The 14,998-nt window shown below is 34.8% G+C and overlaps 1 protein-coding gene and 1 long non-coding RNA gene across 7 annotated transcripts in view; both read right to left on the reverse strand.

The window, feature by feature from the left end:
- The window catches only part of LOC126766091 (eukaryotic translation initiation factor 4 gamma 3), an 89,465-nt gene that overhangs the window by 12,366 nt on the left and 62,101 nt on the right, over positions 1-14,998 (reverse strand). Inside the window, exon 1 of one of the 6 annotated variants that reach the window (XM_050483848.1) lies at positions 5,019-5,113. The exons of the other annotated variants lie outside the window; for them this stretch is intronic. Coding sequence (XP_050339805.1) covers positions 5,019-5,040 — 22 coding nt within the window. The 5' untranslated portion in view covers positions 5,041-5,113. Of the gene's footprint in view, positions 1-5,018; positions 5,114-14,998 lie in introns of those variants that run through there. 6 annotated transcript variants of the gene reach the window in all.
- On the reverse strand, positions 3,763-5,004 carry LOC126766252 (uncharacterized). Its single transcript, XR_007668776.1, has 2 exons — positions 4,191-5,004; positions 3,763-4,127 (listed from the first exon to the last, which is right to left on the reverse strand). It is a non-coding gene; the product is annotated as an uncharacterized LOC126766252 (long non-coding RNA).

Genomic DNA, 14,998 nt, shown 5'->3' on the forward strand with positions numbered 1-14,998 from the left:
GCTAAAACGAAATGAAACCGAACCATTTCTGAAGCGAATGGTAACAGGAGACGAAAAGGGGATCAAATACGACAATAATGTGTGAAAAAGATCATGGTCCAAGCGTGATAAAACTCAATGCAATGCCAGGATTTAGGCCTCGAAAGGTTATGCTGAGTGTTTGGTGGGTTTAGAAAGGAATCATCCACTATGAGCTGTTCCAGCCTGGTCGAACGATTGATTTTACATTTTACTGTCAACAACTGGTGAGATTGAAGCAAGCAATCGAAAAAAAGAAAATGGCCAGAACTGATCAATAGGGCTTCATCTTCCATCAGGACAACACTAGACCACACGTCTTTGATGACTCGGCAAAAACTGCGAGAGCTTGGCTGGCAAGTTTTGATGCATCCACCATATAGCCCTGAACTTGCACCATTGAACTACCATTTCTTTCCGTTAATGCAGAACTCCCATAATCCTTTAATGGAGTAAAGTTGTCTTCAAGAGAAGTCTGTGAAAGTTACTTGTCCCAGGTTTTCGCCAAGAAACCAGAAAAGTTTTACACAGATGGAGTAGTGTCGCTAGCGGAAAATGGCAAAAAGTGGTCGGCTAAAATGGTACATATTTGGTTCGATAAAGTTAATTATAAATATAAAAATATTAAGTTGAAGTTTGATTAGAAATACGAAAAGACTTTTTCCACTACTCTACATATCACTATCTGCAATGGGATTAAAGGAGGGCTACTAATTTCCAAACATTTTGGACAAAAAATTCGCTGTAAGTAGATTGCACTACACAAACTTTCGATTAACGGCATTTTCCTAGTGTGACAAGCTGTTCACTAGTGTGAGTGTAAAATTTCATACCGATATCTCAATGATTACTCCAGTCATCTCCTGAACGCAATAACGGATGAACAGCCGACATCTGGAATCTAATTTGTCTCATCGTCCCGATCATTTTGTTTTACATAGCTCTGTACCCATCTCGATTAGTTTAAGGTGTTACAAGCAAACATTAAAAGAACAAACGTAGTATGCTATGTAATTATAAATTAATATAATTTAAAAAGGCTAAAATACACCTTAAGGTATTTCCCTTGTTTTGATCCCTGCAAATTGCAATAGTATGAACTGTTTGAATGGACCCAACTTGGCCTGGCCTTTCCTTACTTGTTTGAAACTATGTTCATTTTTAATTTTTTTATTTTGATGTGCTTTGAAAAGCATGTTTTTAAGTTTTTAAGTTTTATAAAGAAAATACATACATACATACATACAAATATTAAGGTGGAGCTAATTAAAGCATAAAATACTCCATATTAATTCATGTCATCATTGTATTAAAATATCAATGAATCACTATTTAGCGTCTTATTAACTCAATTAGAGTCCAATAGTTCATAGGAATGACGCAATGTTAGCAAGAAAAGAATTCCACTTAATTACTTTACAATAAACAAAATAAAGTACACCAGTAAATTAAATCGTAATGTTTTATCTGCAGTATTAATAAATTTGAGCAACGATGCATTTTAGAGGGTAGTCAGAATCTTAAAAAAAAATTTTTTTTTTTTTCTTCATATTTTAGAAACATTCTCAAAATTTAAATCGGACAAATTCTTCGATCGATCTGGATCTGAATTGATCGAAGAATTTTTTAATCCAATTTTTTTTTTATTATTTAATTTTTTTTATATATTTACTATATTTTTCACACTTCGATGAAGCTCTAGATTATATATTAATAAAACCGTTTTTGTCGGATTTATCTGTAAGGATTAGTGATGGTCACCGTAGAGAACTTGGGTTGGAATTGAATCCACACAAACAGAAACACCATTACTGTTAAAATTATTCATTCAAGTCGAAACCTTACTTAATGATGCTATGTTTTTACCTTTATATAATAATGTCTGACTACAGCAAACTACCATATTGATAAACTTGATAAATTTCATGCACGCAGCTATGCAACCAGATTCAAAGCTACTGAGCAAAACGATTGTAAATTAATGTCATTGAGTTCTGTATATTTCTGAATTTAGTGTTTCTTGCACAATTGCTCAAATTTTTCAAAAAATTTATTGAACAGCTGGTTTTATCGGAAAACCAAAAAAAAGTTATAGAAAATAAAATTTCTGAAAAAAAGAACGCTCATGCCGTAAAAGGGCTTTGTTTCAGAGATATAAGCTATTTAATGAATAAAAGGAAAAACATAGGTTTTAATGATAGTTTTATATCCAAAACTTGACTCAACGACTTTGTATTAAATTTTTATTTATGTAAACCTAACACAGAATTGTATAAAATAATGCCCCTATTGCGGTTTTCAACCCGACTTGGTCGAATTGAAGTTAAGGCAACCCAACTTCAGATCAACCAAACTCTTTTTCGGTATTGCGAACTTCAACTAAGTTCAGTCGAAGTATGATTGGCGTTGCCAACCTAAGAAAGGGAAATTTGACAGATAGTGAAACAGCTAAAATTTTGTAAACGACATATTTAAACAATTGAATTCAGTTGTCGCTCGCGAAAAAGTGAGTAAGCATATATAATAAACAATAAATAAAAAATGGATATAAGTTTTGATTTATATTACAATGACGAAAATACTGGGGGCAAAATTGATGTGCTACGTATACGAAAAAGCCTTCGTGATCACTCAAATCCATTGGAGCTTCCAAATGCAAAGTAAGCCATAGTTTTTTCAGAATTGAGTTGCTTTTTAATAATATTTGTTGCAGATTCATAAGTTATTTGCGATTAAATAACGTCTGCGAGGAACGGCCATACCTCCTATATTAAAATTATGCGCAACTCTGTGTTTCCTTGCTGACGGTGGTTATCAAAAATGCAGTGGAAATGATTTTAACATTGGGTTGGCGCAACCTACGATATCTTTAGTAATTAAAGAGGTTATAAATATAATTGAACAACGTACATATTTGTGCCCAATGGATTAAAATTCAAATGACTGAGGAGGAGCAAAACGCTTCAAAAGTTTCATTTTATTCAAAAAGTGCTTTCCCGGGAGTAGTTGGTTGCATCGACGAGACTCATGTTCGCATAATTTCACCAAGAAAAGAAGTGTAACATCTTTATCTTAACAGAAAGGGCTACTACAGTTTAAACGTGATTGTATGTATAAAATCTGATTTACATTAGAAACAAAATGGTATAATTTCTTAAAATTTTTAGCTTTGTGATTATAAAATGTCTATTCGGTATGTGGATGCTAGGCATGCAGGCGCAAATCATGACTCTTTTGTTTTCAATGTTAGCGATTTGAAAGTGCATTTACTGAACATACAGAATAACACTTGGATCTTGGGTAAGACTTTATCGTATTTATTGCTAAATAAGTGGAGTAATGTAATTTCTTAGGCGACGCTGGCTATCCTCTGCACAAATTTTTAATGACGCCTTATCGCATGGCGGAAGCTTCTTCACCCCAAGCACGCTACAATACAGTACACTCAAAGGCTCGGAATATTGTAGAGCGGACAATTGGTGTACTCAAGAGTAGATTTCGATGTCTTTTATCTGTACGAGGCTTACATTACACTCCCGAAAAGGCTACGCAAATTGTGAATGCTTGTTACGCATTGCACAATATTTGCTAACACTTTCAAGTGGAATCTCCGGAAGAAATACCATCTACTTCAAATACTACAATGACCAATGATGTTTTGGACATAGAGAGAGAAGAAGAGGATACGGCTCGAATAATTCGCAATAATATTATGACTTCCCTCTAAATAATTAAAATATTAAATTTCATTTATTCTTTCTAATGTGCTATTTATTCAGGCATATATTTAAATTTTATTTCAATAAATTCATTAAATAACAATATCACTTAATTTTTTAAAGTAAACTTACACTATGGTACAAAAATATAAAATATCACTTCATTCCAGAATAATTAAAAATAAAATAAAAAAAATATTACTTTGTGTCTTAAATAACCAAAAAAAATTAAAATCTTTGCGAAGATTTTAATTTGGCAATTTTGAGGCGCTGCACCTCAAATTGAATTTATTGTTTCCAAATTGTGGCTTTCCTCTTCCTACTTCTGGAAACTTCTCCATTAACTCCACCAATTTTTCGAAATGCTTTTTTGTTGCAACTTTATTTTTTCTAAAAATTTATAAAAAATATTAATTAAAATTAATTTAACATTAATTAAAATAGTTATTTTACCCGTCCTCCATTTTTCATTAATATTTTTTTGTATTTCACTGCACGAATGGTGAACTTCAACTGCTATTAAGCAGTTGAAGTTTATTTATATACTAGTCAAACCCACTTGTACAGAGTTGAAAACCGCAATACCAAAAAAAAGTTGAAGTTCGATCATACTTCAACCGCAATTTTTTTGACGGATTGAGTTGAAGTTGGCAATACCGAATTTTTAAACTTCGACTGAAATGCATTTGGGTTGAAAACCGCAATAGGGGCATAAGGTTGTAAAAACTTGAATTAGGCACTATACAAACGAAATAAGGCAACACGAGATATTCAACATGCATGTTGTGTAGAAAAATATTGAAAACCATCCATGCAAATGTTGCTAACGAATTTATTATTACTCAATACCCACTTATTTTTTTAACATTGTTTTTAACTGTTTTTTATCATATAATTTCCCCAATCACCTTTTTCTTACACAAATATGAATGAGTGCACTAAAACCATCAAGATAGTTTCTACCACCGACATTTACGTATTTAAATGAGATGTGTGCGCACGTGGACAGTCAAAGCGTAGCTACATTATTTAGAAAAAATCATGAAATTTTGTCAGTATACATAAACATATTTGTATGCATATTCATATCTTTGTTACAACAAAATAAAATTTGTAGTTGTCATGTATGAATTTTGTGTCATCATGACACAATGAAGTTGTAGTGAATAAATACACAATGCAATATTACCGGCGTTAATATCCATATACACATACATCTATCCAATTATACGCAAGGAGATAAAAAGTGATGATATAATAGTTTACTTAGCCCATTAATACCGTTTTCACTATTAGTGCTCATCGCTTCTGCTAACAACTTCTCCAATTTATAAAATTATATTGCAGAAGGTATTTATCGCTAAAATACATATTGACTTGTATCACAATTATATATGTATGTAAACACCACATTCATTTATTTCCACAAAATAGTTCTAATTGTATCTATATGTACATCATTACCAATTTGCAAAAGAATGTCAAAAACACTATATTATTGAAACATTTTTGGGACAGCAACTAGGAGACACTAACTCAGCGCAACAGTAAAGCATTTGTTGAAGCAGAACAAGAAATTTTAATGCTGCATACAGCACAAAAAAAAATGTAGGATCACTCTCAATTATGCACTCAACTGTTCACTACACAGAGCAGAATACAGCATAGTCGATTAAAAGTTCGTGATACGACAAATTTTTTAATCATCGTTCAAAGTAGCATACGTATGTATTTGTGTATATATGGTTGCACACCTATACAAGTAGTTAGATATTTTGTAAGATAAAGAAAATTCTAAATCACCAACGTGACAACTAAATTATAAAACTTATGAAGAAAAAATTTCAAATTTTAAGCATTACTAAATCAAATATGAAAAATTAAATATTTTTTCGTTTCAGTATTTGCTTTAAAATTCTCTGGATATTTTTATTATGGCAATTATTCCGATTTCGAATATATTTCAGGAAATCATCTGCAAACCAGGTTTACATAAGACATTTTAGATACTATCAGCATCAAAAGAAAGCATACACCTAATACATTTCACCCTCAATTTCAGTATAAAAACATATTTTTCTTACAAAAAATTAACAGCATTCCAAAAAAATTCCATAAAAACAAAAACAACGTCAACAAAACCAAATATACTCAGAATTTCAGACGTAAAAGCCAAGTCTACTTCACTTGAGGTAAGAAAACTAGTGGTATATTTTAAGAAAGGGGGAAATCTTTACGGGTAATTGCTTCGATAATTGGAAAAGGTACAGTGAGAAAAAGAAATTATTGATAAGTGAAAAACGGTAGGTGCATTAGAAGATCGACCACGTTACCAAAACGGCTCAGTAATAAAGAATTACGATCAGTTTGATCCTACTGTTACTACCGTAAAAAAAAGGATTCATAACATCCGGACTTAACGTTAGAGCCAGAACGATCAGGTAAGCATTGCATGCAAATGGTCTTTGGTTATGTATTTTATTCTGATGAAAACAACTTCGAAGTTTTCTTAAAGAAAATTAAAGTTTAGAGAAACAAAAAAACATTTATGTGAAACCCAGTCTCATAAAGTTATAAGTTAAAACGATCCGAAAACATAGCGTTCAGAGTTGTATTTGCGTAAACTTATTTTAGTATGCAATCCAACAACAAATTTTTTAAACTAGTATAAAAATTTATGATTTTATGATTTTACGATGCTTTATGACACGTTGTGAGTATCCCAATTATATCCGCTGTAAAGCATGGTTGAAGTTCGGTGATGGTTTGGGGGTGCGTGGCGACAAGTGAAGGGGGCAGGATGCTGTTTATTGATAGCACAATGAACAAAACTGATTATCTTAACATTTTTAAAGAAGCATACGGCAAGAATAGTAAAGGAATGATTGCTTTACCGTACTCCTAAACCACAATGACCTTAACCCTATAGAGCATCAGTGGAAACATTTGGACTGTTAAATAAGGAAAAGGGGTATTAAACCAGTTCTCTGAAGAACATTTTACAAGAGGAATATTTCAAAATTTCCCCGGAAGTAGTGTCAAATTTAGTAGGATCAATGCCAAGGAGGTTGGAAGCAGTTATAAGTAAAAAAAAAGGAAAACAATCAAAGGATTAGCTTAACATTTTTTTTTAATTTTTCTTATATTGTACACTAGGGTGATTCAAAAAAATTTTTTTTTTTTTCGTTTGGTACTCGGAAAAAAAGGTTCCTAGACACCTCTAAGAAAGCCTCTCCAAGCATGAGTTCTTAATTGTAACGGGAAGGTCCTCCTACATATAGTTTTCTATTTTTTCTTATTATCAGATAGAAAAATGTATATCTCGCTTCAAACTACTTGAATAACTATCTTGTTCTTTAGATTTTGTAGGAAATTGAATGCTCTACAAAAAAGATCTGTGCTGATTTTTTCGTAAACCCAACCGTTTAAAGGATATTAACAGTTAAAGTTTAATTATTTTTGGGAAAATTTTTTATTTCTTATGAATTTTATAACTCAATGAAAAAAAATTATTATTATTATTATTATTATTATTATTATTATTGTTTTGTAGGAAGTTTAGTGCTCTATAAAAATGGTCTTCTAAGATTTTTCGATTAAGTTAAGCGTTTACGAGATATTCATCGTCAAACATCAATGCATATTAAGGTGGACAAAAAAATTTTTTTTCGTTTGATACTCTAAAAAAATAGGTTCCTAGACACCTCTAAGAAAGCCTCTTCAAAAACTTATGAGTTTCATCATTCATAACGATTTTTTTCATTGAGTTATAAAATTCATAAGAAATAAAAATTTTCCCAAAAATAATCAAACTTCAACCGTTAATATCTTTTAAACGGTTGTGTTTACGAAAAAATCGTGGAGACCTTTTTTGTAGAGCATTCAATTTTCTACAAAATCTAAGGAACAAGATATTTTTTCTAGTAGTTGGAAGCGAGATATAAATTTCTCTATCTGATAATAAGAAAAAATAGAAAACTGTATGAAAGTGTTCCATTGAGACAAAGCCACATCGATAGTGCCTTGCCAGATGCTCTGGCAGCTTGGTAGGAAGATTCTTATAGTCCGCACCAAGTGATTAAAACTTGTCTGTAGCGAATGACTTTACTGAAGAAAAAATTGATTCCAGAGAAGCGAGTATCTAATTTTTTGCCCAATAGTGACAAAGGGTTCTATAAGAGTGTCATTATAAAAGTACCTTAAAAACAAGAAAAAACGTTAATTTCGGTTGCACCGAAGCTAAATACCCTTCACAGGTGCATTTCTGTTAGTAACTATGTGTTCAGTTTGTATGGCAGCTATATGCTATAGTTAACCAATCTGAACAATTTCTTCGGAGATTACATTGTTGCTTTAGAAAATAATATACATATACCAAATTTCGTGAATATATCTTTTCAAATGTGAAAGTTGTGCATACAAGAACTTGATTCCGATCGTTCAGTTTGTATGGCAGCTATATGCTACAGTTAACCGATCTGAACAATTTCTTCGGAGATTATATTGTTGCCTTAGAAAATAACATATACCAAATTTCGTTAATAATGGGTTGTCAAAAAAGTCTTGCGGTATTCTTATTGAATTTTTTTTTTATTGAAATGAATTTTTGATGACTCATGCCCAGCTCTTGACCGATGCGACGGCTGCTACTATGCCGGTCTCTTTCGACCAATTCAGCGATTTTATCGCAATTTTCGACGACAGGCCTTCCGGAGCGTGGCGCATCTTCGACCACCTCTACACCAGAACGAAAACGTTGAAACCATCGTTGTGCGGTGGAAATAGAAACTGTATCGGGTCATAAACTGCACAAATTTTATTGGCGGCTAGAGATGCATTTTTGCCTTTATCGTAGTAGTACTGTAAAATATGCCGTATTTTCTCGTTATTTTGCTCCATGTTTGCGACGCCATAACTCACGAACGACTTAAAAGAAACGACAATCAATCAAACACGTGTTAGCGCGTGAAATGTTTCGAAAAAAGGATAGCATGACCCGATGCGACGAATAAAACTAGAAGTACGCGTTTTCAGCGCCAACTAGCGAAAATACCGCAAGACTTTTTTGACAACCCATTATATCTTATCAAATGTGAAAGTTGTGCATACAAGAACTTGATTCCGATCGTTCAGTTTGTATGGCAGCTATATGCTATAGTTAACCGATCTGAACAATTTCTTCGGAGATTACATTGTTGCCTTAGAAAATAATATATACCAAATTTCGTGAATATATCTTGTCAAATGTGAAAGTTTTCCATACAAGTGGTTCGCGTGGTTTTTGTATCAGTTTGTTGAAATATTGCATTCTTTTGAGGTGGTCATTCAAATAGCACAATTTTTGAAAGTGAAAATCAAACGTGACTTTTTATAACAAATTAAGGCTGTCTACAACAAAGTGAGTTAATTCAAGTGAAAATGGGCCGTGGTAAGCACTGTACTCCGGAAAAACGACGTGTTATGCAGAATATGGAGAAATCCGGGAAAACTGTTGCCGAAATTGCTGTTTAATTGAATTGTTCCCGGAAAATGGTTTATAATGACCTTAAACTCATTAAAGCCAATGAAATCTATTTGACCAAAAACAAAAAAAAAACTCCAACCACCGCGAAAGACAACAATTACTGAAGATAGAGCCATAGTCCGGAAAAGCAAGGCCTAACCGTTTGAAGTCTTCAAGACAAATAATGCAGGAAATCAATGAAGAATTAAATATATCGCGGAAGACTGTTGGAAGACGTTTAAATGATGCACAACTTTTTGGGCGCCTGAGTCGTAAAAAACCACTCCTGTCAAAACGGCACATCCGAAATCGGCTATGTTTCGCAAAAACACATCGCGATAAAGATCTAATTTTTTGGAAAAATGTACTATGGACGGATGAAACTAAAATTAATAGAATGGGCCCTAATGGAAAAAGTACTGTTCATCGTCCTAAAGGTCAATCGTTGAATCCCAGGTACACAAAAAAGACGATAAAACACGCAGGCGGAAATATTATGGTATGGGATGCCTTTTCCTGGCATGGCGTGGTCCCAATTATTCGCATTAACGGAAAAATGGATCGGTATCAATATTTAGACAAATTAGGGAACGAAATGAAACCATTTGTTTTTAATTGCATGCCCCTTCGCTGGACTTTAATGCAGGATAACGACCCTAAGCATACAGCGAAGGTCACAAAGGATTGGCTAATGAAAGAAAAAATAAATGTTTCGGATTGGCCAGCGCAAAGCCCTGACCTTAATCCAATAGAAAACCTGTGGAACGATGTTAAAATTAAAATTGCGCCTAAAAATTTCTCAAATTTTGAGCATTTATGGGAAGGTATTAAGGAAGCTTGGTACTTCATCCCAAAGGAGAGGTGCGAGAAGCTTGTAGAAAGTATGGTACGCAGATGTAATGTCATGTTTTTCAATTAATATTAATTATTCGTGAGTTGCTATTTGTTATTTTTTACTTAAATGGATAATAAACAAGTAACGATATTTTTAGCCCTTTTTAGCCTTTTAAAGAACTTTGTCAATTGTATAAGCTCTTTTTGCTTCTTATGATTATGTGTGCCAATTGCGGTTGACTGTCCATGCATGCTCTAACTTGAGTAAAAATTTACATATCTCGATGAAACTTGGTATGTGGGTTGCTTAGTACAAAAATCGAGTTCGTAGATGGGCGTAATCGGACCACTGCCACGCGCACAAATCGCTAAATTAAAATATAAAGCTGTAATTTGGTACAGAGGATCGCAGTTACAAAGGGCACTTGTGGACAAAAGTTTTTGGAAAAGTGGGAATATCTGCTAAACCACTAAAGCTACAACAACCAAATTTGCTGAGTACAAATCTTATAAGATCTTCTACTGTTAAAATGGATTAAATTGGAGGATAACCCCGCTCACTTCCATATAACGGTACTGTTAAAAACTACTAAAAGCACGATAAATCAATAACTAAATACGCCAGAGACATCAATTTTACCACCACGATGGGTTGAGAAAACTTTATGTTACCCTGTAAAAATTGGACGATAGGCGTGGCGCCGCCCAATTTCAGGTGAAATCCCATTTACCGGGACCCAACCCACCCATTTCGCCAAAATTTAGTATATGACATTCTTCTTACATTTGTATGCCACATTGTTAAAATGGACGAAATCGAACAACAAACACGCCTACTTCCCATATAGCACAATGTTAAATTCCACTTGATTCGTTCAGTTTCCAGTACACAAATCAAAAAGCAATATATACAACGGGATAAAACTTTGCATGAATAATGTTTTTAGTGTGTGCCACCTTACGACCAAAAATTGTTTAAATCCAATAAAAACTGTTGATCGTTGTATAGTTGACTTGATGAAAATGGCGGTCAATGTGTGATATATATACTGGAATTAAGGGACAATCCTTCTCTGATAATGGTATGTCTGTATGTCAAAAATGGGTTGGATCGGACCATATAATTAATATAAAGATTTTCGAACTTTGAGGTGACTTTGTACCGCACATATGTGAGACAGGAAGTCGGAATCACTGCACTTGTTTTTTCGCCTTGGGAATCACGTGTAACTCGATATAGAGTTTTTTCTTTTCAAATAATCTAATTTAATAATAATAATATTTCAAATTTAATACGAGCCTGTTTTTTTATTAACGGTGAATTTTTGTGCCAAAAATGGATAAAATGTGGTGAAAACTTCCCATAGCCCCCATATACCTAATATCATAATCAGATCATCCGGTTGACTTACTCCTTAAACTCAGAATGGTAAAATTATGTTCGATAAAAATCGTATACAAGCTCACATTGCACGTAAAACAACGGAACATGATGATAGAGCCATCATCAGAAAAAGGTAGGCTGATCCTTTTGTATCTTCTCGAGAAATCACGGCTGAATTAATTTAGGAATTTATTTTTGGCGTATCAAGTAGACTTATACGAAGGACTTTTAGTGACATTCAATTGTTTGGACGAATAAGTGAAAAAAAACATTGCACAGCTGATCTTTGTCAATGAACATTGAGTAAACGTTGTAGAATTTTGGAAAAAGTACTTTGAAGCGTTAAAACAAAGGTGAATCGTATTGGATCCGATGACAAACCAGTTGTCCATCGTCCCCGGTGTAGGCCATATAACTCCAGAAACACCACAAAAACCGTTAACACGTTCGCGGCGTACGCAAAAAATTCTAGGTAGCTGCAAAAATATATAGGCAATTATTTTTTAAACTAGTTGTAATATCTGAAATCTAATTAGACATATATTATAAGAGTTTGTAAATACACGGAGAAAAGATAAAATAATATGAAAGTATCTAATGAACCAATTGTTCATTATTTTGAAATGTGTATTAATTACAAAAACTTAAGATTGTATAAAACTAAATGAATAAAAATTGGCTTTAAAATTTGAATGCTATAGCATTCACGTCATTTTGCATCAGTATGAAAATGAATGCTATAGCATTCACGTCCGTTCTGGGTACGCCGTTGGACCAGAGATGGAGGCTGAGGAACTTTGGACTGGGATCGAAGGTGCATGGTACGCAAATCCACAAAGTAGGTGCCAGAAATTAGTGGAGAGTTTGTCCCGACAATGTCAACACTTTTGAAAATAAACTAAAGCAATAAGATTTAAAACATTTCTTATAAATATACAAAAAAAATAGTGTGCTACTGCTATGTTGAAACCGATTGAGTTTTTTAAATAAAAATTGAAAAAATCTTTTTAAATTTTTGTACACAACTTACTAATTCCACAATTTATACTATGCTATTAAAAAAGGATTTTTATTACATTACATGCTCAAAGTGTGCTATTTATCTGTCCATGACTCTATATTTAGGTCACATACCATCACCACCTTAATGAAACTCAGAATCATCCTTACAATATTGCCAAACATACGTAAAATCGGCTCAATAATTCCCATATGCCAAAGATAAAAGCTTCAAACTTCCGGTTGGTCTTATACTATATATATCAGTCCATATATAAGATATAGCAAAATTAACTGAACGAGTATTGTTGGTCATTTTAATTTAATTTACTTCTAAAATTGTTTGAAAATATGTTCGCGAGTATACCAACACCTCTTTTCGATCCCAATATGCTTTGTATAGTGATTTCTGACGGTTTGGAGTACACAAATGTGTGATTTTAAATTAAATTAACGCTTTAGCATTGGATATAGACCTTATTTTAAATCCCATTATCTTGATATAATTCATCCCGATCTTCTGGTTGAGGTTTTTCCACATCAGCTCTTCTTCTTCTTTACTGGCGTAGACACCGCTTACGCGTTTATAGCCGAGTTAACAACAGAACGGCAGTCCTTTCTCCTTGTTTGCTATGTGGCGCCAATTAAAGTTTTCAAGCGAGCCAGGTCATTCTCCGTCTGGTCTTTCCAACGGAGTGGAGGTCTTCCTCTTCCTTGGGATTGGATTTCGCGGCTGACATTATTGTTGATGTTGATGCTGGTTTGGCGCATGGTGAATATCTGGTCGGTTGTTGATTTTCCAGGTCTAAAGCCACATTGATAAGCTCCAATCAGTTTCATGACGGTGGGCTTTCACACAATACGCTCGAAAGAACCTTATTTGCGATGTTGAGGAGACTTATCCCACGGTAGTTGGCGCTGATTGTGGGGTCTACTACCTTTTTGTGGATTGGGCAAAGCACACTTAAATTCCAATCGTTGGACATGCTTTCGTCCGACCACATTCTTCAAAGAAGCATGCTTCTTATCAGTTCTTTGTCGCCGTGTTTGAATACCTCGGCCAGCAATCCATAAGCCTCCGCCGCTTTGTTGTTCTTTAGGCGGGCAATAGCTATTCGGACTTCTTCATGGTCGGGCAATGGAACGTCTGCTCCGTCGTCATCGATTGAGGAATCGGATTCACCTTCCCCTGGCGTTATACTTTCACTGACATTCAGCAGGCTGGACAAGTGCTTTCGCCATAATTTAAGTAGGGGTTCTACAAGAGTATCCTTTGGTCGAGAAGCCTTTTATTAGTCGCCGCATCTTTTCGTAGAATTTACATTACCCCTGTAGGCCAGCTTGCTAAGCTCTTCATACTCACGCATTTCGGCCTATCTCTGTTTTTGTCTGCAACTGCGTCTCGCTTCCCTCTTCAACTCTCGGTATTTATCCCATCCCGAACGTGGACGAATGCAACGTTGCGAGGAAGGCAGTCTGCTTTCTCTCCACTGCAACATGGCCCTCCTCATCGTACCAGCTTATCTTTTGCGTTTTCCTAAAACCAATACTTTCGATTGCAGCTGTAGGTAAGTATGAAAAGCCGTCCCACAGTTCCCTTATACCGAGTTGTTGACGAATGCTCTCAGAAAGCAGGAATACAAGTCCAGTAGAAAATCGGTCGCCTGTCTGTTTTGATTGTAGCTTCTCGATGTCGAACCTTGTTGACGTACATTTTTGGCTGCACTGAGGGGGGTGCATATCTTGGCTGCAACAAGATAATGGTCCGAGTCGAGGTTAGGACCTCGGAGCGCACGCTCATTAAAACACTGGAGACGGGTCTTCCGTAAATCAACCCATTTGGGGATGTTTCTTCATGAAGGCTTAATTTACCGACCATTGTGCCACAGATACCTTCCTTGGCCACCCTGGCGTGGCGGGGACAGCACTCGTATGTGCGTTCCAAGCGCGCATAGACGGCGTCTTTGGTCACATCGTTTTATTGAACAGTTCGCTTTGTTGCGGATTGTGGCTAGACGTTCATTCCTCGGGGTGAATGACAGTACTCAACGACGGAGTCTTTCTCCCACCACGAATCCCACACCGAATTTGCGCTCTTTTATATGGCCACAGGGGGCCTATTCTGTAACTCGATTCGAAAAACAATTTACTCGAATTCGGATTTTTCATATTCTGTAATTCGATTTTCGGATTTTCAAGCCAATTTTCGAATAAAATATTCGTTAGCTTTTGAGTTGTAGAAAGCAAAAACGAAAATTGTACGTATTTACTCTGGCACAGGGTGGTACAACTGTCGTATAATTATAAAGTAGATCCGAATTTCGAATAGAATACATTTTCGAATCGAGATACAGAATAGGGCCCCTGTAGTAAATGCCACATAGCATTCTAACGTTTCTCGGACGGCGGTGATGTCAGCGTTCAAGGTTCCAGGTGCATGCCCTTAAATCGTTTAAATCGTTATTCGTAACGCGTTTGCCATGGTCGTTTCTCAACCGAGGCTGTTAGTAATTTTTCATTGCGGGCATTTTTTACGTGGCT

Source organism: Bactrocera neohumeralis, unplaced genomic scaffold (assembly GCF_024586455.1).
Source record: "Bactrocera neohumeralis isolate Rockhampton unplaced genomic scaffold, APGP_CSIRO_Bneo_wtdbg2-racon-allhic-juicebox.fasta_v2 cluster11, whole genome shotgun sequence".
Taxonomy (NCBI): Eukaryota; Metazoa; Arthropoda; class Insecta; order Diptera; family Tephritidae; genus Bactrocera; species Bactrocera neohumeralis.